We start from the raw sequence: 8,998 nt of genomic DNA, 5'->3' as shown, positions 1-8,998 counted from the left end.
GACTACATTTCCCAGCAAGCTTCATGGGAAGACGGAGCGAAGCATGCCGGGACACTTTGTCCGAGGGAAGTGGAGTCGGAGAGGGAAGAGCCCCCGTAGCCTGCCGGGAGCGGTCGTGCGGACCGATCTGCGCATGCCCGGCGCCGGCCGTCGAGGGGCCCGCCGGGAGTCGTAGTCCGAGAGGAGCCGGCGCGCGTGCGCAGCGGGGCGGGCCGGGCGGGGCAGGCGGGCCGGGGCGGAGCCGGCACTGCGGTGAAAGCCGAGGCCGCGGGCGGGGGGCGGGCGGACATCTTGGGAGCGGCGGCGGCGGCGGCGGCGGCGGCGGCGGCGGAGCCGGACCCGGACCCTGGCCGGGGCGCACTGACCGAGCGGCGGACGGACGGACGGACGGACGGACGGGCGGCGGCGCCTGGTGAGCGGGGCGCGGGGGGCCGGGCCCGAGCGCTGCGGGGATCCCCGGCCGCCTCGGGGCGCGGCGGGGGAGGGGCGGGGAGGCGGCGGCCCCCCGAGACGTCGCTCACCGACGCCCCCGGCACCCCCCGAGTCCCGAGACTGACGCCCCCACTGACCTCCGGGGGGAGAAGCCTTGCCCCCCCCGGGCTGCCCCCCCAGCCCAGACCCCTTTCCGTGTCCTGAGAGCCCCCCCGGCTCGGAGCCGGGTGCGAGTCCCGCCCCGCCGCCCCCGGGGCGACCCCCGGGCGAGTGTGAGGCCCCCCCCGCCGCAGGGGGGGATCCTTTTCCGGCCCCCCCGCAGGGGGGACCCCTTCCTGCCCCCGGGCCCGGCCTCCGCCCGCACAGGCTCCTTTGCTGGGCACCCCCCCAGTGCTGGGCACCCCCCCAGCACTGACCTGGCATCTCCCTGGGCCTCTCCTCCTCTCTCCCAGGACCCCCCTTCTGCCCACTCCATTCAGCGCCCCCAGCCCCTCCTGCTCGCCTGCCCCTCGCCCCCACTGCCTTGAGGGGCTCCCAGGCAGGTCCCCCCTTCGTCCTCGGGGACATGCCCACTCACTGCCTCCCATCCCCCTCACGTTCCAGGCCAGGGCAGAGCCTCCCCCACCCCTTTCCCTTCCCCGTCACCCCTTCTGTGGGTCCCCTTTCCCTTGGCCCTTTATCAGATCCGGGCCAGGGTTCTCCCTCCAGGAACTGACCCCACCCTCCCTCCAAGTCCAGACTCTTCTTCCCCTTAGCTGGAGCCCGAGACCCACCCTGGTGTGGCCCTGTCCTCTCCCCAGCCCCCACCCGAATTGGGCCACCCCAAGGCAGCCCTGTCCACTGCGGAGACCCACCTCCACCCCCTCCTCTTTGTTCCGGATTTCCCAGAAAGACTCGCCTGCTGGTCCCTGCTGGGTCCCCTTCCAAGAGGGGAACTTCCTCCAGGCCTCCCTCCCCTCCCCCCACGGGGCTCTGGATCTGCCCATGTCATGCCTTCTGGAGACAGTTGTGGGTTCTTGGGGCAAAACTCAGATCTCTCCCATTCAGTCCCTTCGGTCTCACCGGGATGCTGGGCCTAGCTGGCCAGGCCCCGACACTTCATCCTCACCCCACACACACACACTCTGGCTCTTTTGCCTTCCATTATTCGCCTGAACTCCTTTTTTTCTGCAGCGTCTCACAGGAAAAATTCCTGAGCTATCTCCTGGGGGGAGGGGGTAATCACTGCCAGGCTTCATCAGTCCCAGAGAGGAAGAATGAAGGTGGCCCTTCTGTACCTTGGCATGATTACTGGCATTTCCTGTAAGACCCCTTCTGAAAGCACCAAGGACCCCAGAAACGTCAGAGAAGCCTTCACATTTTAGGACCAGATTAGGCCGCATTCAGCACTCACATTTAACAGGCTAAGAAACCAAGTCCCAGAAAGGTGGCTGGCCCAGGGTACCCCGCTCCGCAGTGGGTGGCTAGTAGTCAGTGGTAACTCGAGGACCATGGGCATTCTGCTCCTTGCTGTCTTCCCGTGGGGCCTGGGGCCTGCTCCAGGATCAGCTCGGGGTCTTGGGTCCCAGGGTGGGAGTCGCTCCCTTCCTTCACTCTTCACTCTAAGAAGCTGCTTATGTGGCCACTGAGTGTGGAGCAAGGACCCCTCTGCCTGGCAGAGGCTTCTGTAATCTGCCCCGGCCATCCCTGAGGCCCAAGGGGCACTCCCACAGCCCCGCTGGGCCTGGACCAGGGCGCAGCACTTGGCAGCTGAGATTTGGGCAAAAGAGATGCTCCCTTGAGAAAGCCTTGGAAAAAGAGGGGCAGGGGCTGGTTGGGGGCCTTATCCCCTATTTTTGGCTTTGCCTGGGGACTCTTGAGTAACTTGGGGCTGCGAGTATGCCAAAGGGGACCCATAGGGAGGGGTGTGGAAGAGTGTCTATCCTGGTTTGGGGGGGCTGGCTGCACATACCAGCTCTTCTTTCCTGTGGGCCTTGGACTACCTCAGAGGCATCCCCTTGGGCCACAGATGAGGAAACTGAGGTTGGGGGGATCACAGTAGCAAGTGTCAGACAGGACTGGCATCCAGAGCCTCTGACCCCAGATTGTCTCAAGGTAGGCAGGGCAGGTTCCTACGTCTGTTGCTACTCTCCCCTAGCCTCTTTTAGTTTTTGTTTGAGGTGGGTGAGATCCGAGTGCTTTACCCTTTGCCTCTTCCTCCTACTGCACGGGGTGGGTCATGGGTCCTTGGTCCTGACCCTGACCTCCCCACCTCTTCCTCCAGGTCTGTTATCAGAGCCATGGGAAGAGGAGACTGAGTCGCCACCATGATCGGAGGGCTTTTCATCTATAACCACAAGGGGGAGGTGCTGATCTCCCGGGTCTACAGAGATGACATAGGGTGAGTGTCCCTGGTGGTCTGTGCATGCAGGCCCAGCCCCCCCAGAACATGGCACCGTGCTAGCATGCCTGCTGGCCGGTGCCAGGCAAGAGAGCTTGTACAGCATGGACCCTGGGCCTCATCTGGTTGCCCCGGACGCCCCGGGAATGGCCGGGGCAAGACTGCCAGGACACCCATGATGCACTTCCGTTGCTTGGGCCTGCTTGGCAAGGCCTTGGCAGAGCCTGGCCGGCCTGCTGCTGTCCCTCCCTTGGTGCCTCCTCAAAAGGGGCAGGGAGAGCCCACAGGCCAGCTGATCCTGCCCAGCGAGGTCACTCAGGTCACCAGGGGAGAGGAGAGAGTCCCATCTTGGAGTCTGGGGACTAGAGTTCTAGACCTGCCTGGGTGACCTTGGGCAAGTCACCTGACCTCTCTGCTTCTGTTTCTTCATCTGTCAAAATGAGGGAGATGGCTGGGCTAGATGACCCCCCCAGGCCCTTCCAATTGCTGCTTCTGTGGCTCAAGCAGTCCCGTTAGCCAGACAGCGTAACTGCTTCTTGCACCCCCCACCCCTGCCGTAGCTGCTGACCCTTCCCCTGGGGCCCGCTGCTCCAAGCTCCTGTGAGGCTTCCTGGCAGAGTCTGTGCCCCAGAGGGTGTTGACTGTCTGGAGCTGTTGGCCAGCCACGGAGGGCAGCCAGGCTCAAGGAGGATGGCATTGGTTCTGCCCATTGCATGCCTAAGCTTTGCTGGGCCTTCTTTTCCCTCTGCCCCCCAAGGCCTCTGCCTGAGCCTGACCCGGGGGCTTCCTTTGTCTCTGTGTCTGTGTGTCTGTCTAACCCTTTCTCTTGTTGCTGTCACTATTCTCCTCGCTGGCATCATTTTTCTCATCCCATCTCATTGGCTGCCATAGCAATAGGTAAGCGGCCTGCCAGCTGCAGCCTTTGGCATAGGTGGGCATGGGGCATCTTGCCCACAACCCTGATTTTTTTCACCTCCCTCTTCCGCCCTCCCTCCACTTGCCCAGGAATCCAATCCTGATCAAGCTTGGGCAGTTCCACCCCCTGCTGAACCGCTCTGAGTTCCCCCCAGCCCCCTGAGAGTGGGTCACCTCCTTGGCTAGCAGGGAGGCATCTGCAACGGCAGCAGCCATTCAGAATGTTCATCTGGCTTCTCGCATGTAGTTTCTTGGGCAGCAGGAGACCCAGCTTCAGGTTCACGCCTGGCAGTCAGGGTCTGCCCAAAGGGTATTCCCTCATTCCTAGTCCCTGGCAGCTGGACCTCCCACATACCTTTTCAGCTTGACCCTGGCAAGAAGGGGAGGAAGCTCCTATAAGGGAGGGCCTGGGGGCTGGTGGCAGCTGGCGGGGGGGGGGGTCATCACATTAGCGGGGATGCTCCACTAGACCCTGAGCAGCCCTTGGTTTCCCCCTCCAGGCGGAATGCCGTGGACGCCTTCCGCGTCAATGTGATCCATGCCCGGCAGCAGGTGCGCTCCCCCGTCACCAACATTGCCCGCACCAGCTTTTTCCACGTGAAGCGCTCCAACATCTGGCTGGCGGCCGTCACCAAGCAAAATGTCAATGCTGCCATGGTCTTCGAGTTCCTCTATAAGATGTGTGATGTCATGGCCGCCTACTTCGGCAAGATCAGTGAGGAGAACATCAAGAACAACTTTGTGCTCATCTACGAGCTGCTGGATGGTGAGGGCCCGGCCCCCGAGGGCATCCCAGCATTCCCAGTCCCTTCTCAGATCTGGATCTTGGTCTTGGTCTTCAGATCCTCCCCCACCCCTCCCCGGGCAGCCAGGCTGCCCCTCTGCTCTTCAAGCTTGCCAGCTGCTGCCTCTGCCAGCGGGAGCCAGCCCCCCAGTCCGCACACAACCCTGATGGCCCTCTCCCCCTGCAGAGATCCTGGACTTCGGCTACCCACAGAACTCGGAGACGGGTGCTCTGAAGACCTTCATCACTCAGCAGGGCATCAAAAGCCAGGTACCGGAGCTGGGGGGGTGGGGGCGCCCTCTTGGTAGACTCGGCCTGGCCTTGTTGCCATGGTTACTGACTTCACCCAGCTGAAGACCAGCTGAGTCTGCAAACCTATTTCCAGGAATTTCGCTCCAGTTCTTTTCTTCCCGGTGGGGGGGAGGGGAAGAGGAAGTCCAGCCCTTGTGGGGGAGGGGAGAGTCTCTTTGCTGGGCTGCCTTTGGTTCTTTCCTGTGACTTGGTCTGGGGGCCCCCAGGGTTGGTCAGTGGATGGGTGTTCCTCCGGGGCCTGGGCCTGACCTCCCTTCCTCTTCTCTTTCCCTCTGTTCCCATGTTGCCTCTCCCGGCTCTCTTCCTCTTCAGCATCAGGTAGGCCGGTGCCTCAGTATCCTTCCCTTAGGCTCTGCCGAGATGTGGGAGGCTGGGTGGACAGGATTCAAGGGGGGCCTTGGGAGGGTTGGCGTAGGAGCTATGGGTGACCCCTCCCAACCCCCTCCATCCAGACAAAGGAGGAGCAGTCTCAGATCACCAGCCAGGTGACAGGGCAGATCGGTTGGCGGCGTGAGGGCATCAAATATCGGCGGAATGAGCTCTTCCTGGATGTGCTTGAGAGTGTCAACCTGCTCATGTCTCCTCAAGGTGAGGGATGGGCCTTTGGTGTGAGCCCTGGGGCAGGCCCCTTGCTTGGAGGCTTCTCCCAGCACAGCCAGACTCTCTGGTCTTCCCTTCCCCAGGGCAGGTGCTCAGTGCTCACGTGTCTGGCCGGGTTGTCATGAAGAGCTACCTGAGTGGCATGCCTGAGTGCAAGTTTGGGATGAATGACAAGATTGTCATCGAGAAGCAGGGCAAGGGCACGGCTGATGAGACGGGCAAGAGGTGGGCGAGCCCCCAGGGGTGGAGAGAGAGGCCTTCCCCTTGGGGAGCCTTGGCTGATGTCCTTGAGTCTGGACAGGTCATCTCTGTTCTACTTGGGCCTTAGGAAGGGCAGTCTGTGGGGCAGACCCAGGCCAAGCAGCTCCCCACAGCTGACTAGGGTGGGGCTTCCCAGGCTCTGAGGTGGTTCCTCCGGGGAGGCTGCTCTCTCCCTGGAGAGGCCTGTTTTGGCTCCCATTCTCCCCTGCTCACGCCTCTGCTTGTGCCCCCAGTGGGAAGCAGTCCATCGCCATAGATGACTGCACCTTCCACCAGTGCGTGCGGCTCAGCAAGTTTGACTCCGAACGCAGCATCAGCTTCATCCCCCCTGATGGAGAGTTTGAGCTCATGAGGCAAGTATGGCAGAGAGCAGGGTGGGGGTCCCCCCAGGTCGCTGCGGCTTCCTGACTGCCCTGCCCCCCACAGGTACCGGACCACCAAGGACATCATCCTTCCCTTCCGGGTGATCCCCCTGGTGCGGGAAGTGGGACGGACCAAACTGGAGGTCAAAGTTGTCATTAAGTCCAACTTCAAGCCTTCCTTGCTGGCCCAGAAAATTGAGGTGCGTGTGGGAAGGGGCCTGGGAGGAAGTTGGATAGAAGGGAGTGCTTGGGGCTGTTGGTGACGGGCTCATGAATTTTAGGTCCGGATCCCAACGCCGCTGAACACAAGTGGTGTTCAAGTGATCTGCATGAAGGGAAAAGCCAAGTATAAGGCCAGTGAGAACGCCATCGTGTGGAAGTGAGTAGGGGGCTGATACAGATGGGCCCCCACACAGTAGAGGAGCTCCCTTTCCTCATTCCAGTGGTACCTTACTGGTACCAGTTGGGTGTTCATCCAGAGAGCTCTGCAGGGTAAACATGGCAGGTGACATCGTGCTCTTTTGACAAATAAGACAGTTGAGGCCCAAAGAGATCAAGTGTGAAAACCACCAAAGGCCTGGTGCCCAGTCTGGAGCTGTCCTTGCACCCCTCCTCGCCTCCCCTGCTGATTTGTTGCCCTTAGCCCTGGCCCTGCCCCTGGAGGCCCCTCCAGAGTGTCGGGTGAAAGCGGCCTCCGCCTCTCTGCCCTTAGGATCAAGCGCATGGCAGGAATGAAGGAATCACAGATCAGTGCGGAGATTGAGCTGCTCCCCACCAACGATAAGAAGAAGTGGGCTCGGCCTCCCATCTCCATGAACTTTGAGGTGAGACCTTTAGGAAGCCTCTGGGTCCGGCTGATCTCAAAAGACCCCCAGGTCCAGGAGCAGACAGGACCAAAGGTCGGAGTCATCAACACTAGTGTTTTAATAAAGCAGTATGCCCGTAGAGCCCGCCTGTGTTGGCCTGGGGTAGGGATAGAGAATATGGGAAATTGGGGAGCAAGACGAGAATTTAAGCCTAATTTTCAGGAAAAAAATTGTCACACAACGAAGATTTTTGTTATCATTAATCTTCATATTTTAGAAGAAAATGCCCCCAAACCAAGGTTGTGTAGGAATTCCACCCAGGCCATGCAGTGGGCAATACTGGGGCCCAGGTCAGCCATTTTTTTAAAAAAAAATTTTATGTATTCCAGGCAATGGAGAAAATAACTTGCCCAAGATAATACAGCTAGGCAATCATGAAGTGTTTGAGACTGGATTTGAACTGGGGGTCCTTCTGACTCCAGGGCCGGGGCTTTATGCACTGTGCCACTTTGCTGCCCCAGGGCCAGCCATTTCAGCCATCTGGCGGTGCCAATTGCCATTCAAGTTGGGGTCTTCCTTTCTCTGCTCATGGGAGAACTTCGGAAAAGTTTAATTTAGTTCCTCCTTGAACTGTGCAGCTCAGGCTCTGTGGGTGCCCTTGGCGGAGCCCACCACACATATCCCCGAGTCCATGAGGTGGGAGGCCTCCCGCAGGAGGGGGCCCTCTGACCTCCCCTTGCTCTCCAGGTACCCTTCGCGCCCTCTGGCCTCAAGGTGCGCTACTTAAAGGTGTTCGAGCCCAAGCTCAACTACAGCGACCACGATGTCATCAAATGGGTGCGCTACATCGGCCGCAGTGGCATCTACGAGACCCGCTGCTAGCTGCCCGCCACCGCCTCACGGATCTTCACCGACCCGGGTGCCCCCCGGGGAGGAGCCAGGCCGGGCGGTCCGGGCCGCCCCACTCCTCCCCCTTGGTGTCCCCTCTCTCCTGCATCGCTGCACACCCCCGCACAAACCCCTCGACTAGGTCTGGACCGACCCCCCCACAAAGGGGCTGCCCGGGGCGGCCCCTCGGGCCCCCCAAGCCCCCCCCCCCTCGTTCTGTCCGTCCCAGCCCAGCCCTGGGCTCTGTTTGAGTTTTGTGACCAAAGCCAGGCCGGGGTCTCCCAGGCGGCCGCGCCTCCGCCCCTCTCCCAGGGTGGGGGAGGGGGGGCCAGGGCGGCCGGAGCCCCCCGCCTCTGCACCTCCCTCCAAGGCCAGTAACTGCCTCCCGCCCCCCAGCCCCCTGCTTTGGGATAGTGTGAGCCCCGTTTTGTACACGTGTGACTTGTCCAGTTATCGACCCAATAAATTCTGTAGAGCGGAGCCGCTGTGTGTCGGGGAGTGGGGGGCCTGGCCAGGGTACCCGCGGGGCCCCGGGGTGGGGGGGCTGGTTTGTGCGCCTCGAGTCCTGGGGCGGGGAGGCCCCCGGGTGCGCCCCGCTGGCGGCCGCTCCAGCTCCGATGCCTGGCCTGACCTCGCGGCCCCGCCCCCCAGGCGGCCCCGCCCCCGCCTGACCTTGGACCACCCGCCGCGACGGCGCCGGCCCCGCAGGACCACAAGTCCCAGGAAGCACCGGGGCGGCTCACGTGGCTAAGCGGCGGCCGAGGGGGCGTGCCTGCGCGGAGGATGCCGGGACGGGGAGGGGCTGCCCTCCGCCGACCTTCCGCCCCTGAGCCCCAGTGGGGTCTTCCCTCTTCTCCGCAACCTGAGGCCACCGCGTGCGCCTGCGCGCTGGCACTCGGAGAGGGCGGAGGGGACGAGGTCACGCGGGCGCCCGGGCGCCCGGGCGTGGCGCAGATCAGCTGAGCTCGGCGCGGGCCAGTGACGTTCGGGGCGGGGCGTCGGAGAGGCCCAGCGTGAGCGGACTGCGTGTCTGCGACCGTACGGCGCCTGCGCGCCAGGTTCTGCCTTTGGGTCGGAAGGGGCGGGACGGAAACTGCCCCGGGGCCCGCGAGGCGCCTGCGCACGGGGACCCGCGCGAGGCCGCGGAGAGGCGACGGGGCGGGCCCCGCGGGCCGGCGTCCGTTCCGGGCCCACACGGCGCCTGCGCGCGAGCGGCGCTCCGGGGGGCGGGGCGGGGCGCGGCGTGTCGGCGGCTGCG

General features: G+C 62.9%; 1 protein-coding gene across 1 annotated transcript; it reads left to right on the top strand.

Moving 5' to 3' along the window:
- The first annotated feature begins 301 nt into the window (after positions 1-301).
- AP2M1 (adaptor related protein complex 2 subunit mu 1) lies at positions 302-8,220 on the top strand. Its single transcript, XM_074189625.1, has 12 exons — positions 302-412; positions 2,696-2,812; positions 4,228-4,493; positions 4,699-4,781; positions 5,136-5,141; positions 5,276-5,411; positions 5,507-5,648; positions 5,918-6,037; positions 6,111-6,246; positions 6,328-6,425; positions 6,759-6,870; positions 7,600-8,220. The coding sequence occupies exons 2-12, from the start codon at positions 2,739-2,741 to the stop codon at positions 7,732-7,734; spliced, it is 1,308 nt and encodes a 435-aa protein (XP_074045726.1). The 5' UTR covers positions 302-412; positions 2,696-2,738; the 3' UTR covers positions 7,735-8,220.
- The last annotated feature ends 778 nt before the right edge of the window (positions 8,221-8,998 follow it).

This window comes from Macrotis lagotis, chromosome 5 (assembly GCF_037893015.1).
Source record: "Macrotis lagotis isolate mMagLag1 chromosome 5, bilby.v1.9.chrom.fasta, whole genome shotgun sequence".
In the NCBI taxonomy this organism is placed as follows: domain Eukaryota; kingdom Metazoa; phylum Chordata; class Mammalia; order Peramelemorphia; family Peramelidae; genus Macrotis; species Macrotis lagotis.
Note: the sequence above shows the minus strand (reverse complement) of the source record. Positions and strands in the feature narration are given on the sequence as shown.

Bases quoted from the DNA above. Each gene is read 5' to 3' on its own strand.
- AP2M1 (XM_074189625.1), top strand. From the start codon at position 2,739: ATGATCGGAGGGCTTTTCATCTATAACCACAAGGGGGAGGTGCTGATC. The intron at 2,813-4,227 runs GTGAGTGTCCCT...TTCCCCCTCCAG, and splicing joins GTCTACAGAGATGACATAGG to GCGGAATGCCGTGGACGCCT. The intron at 5,649-5,917 runs GTGGGCGAGCCC...TTGTGCCCCCAG, and splicing joins GCTGATGAGACGGGCAAGAG to TGGGAAGCAGTCCATCGCCA.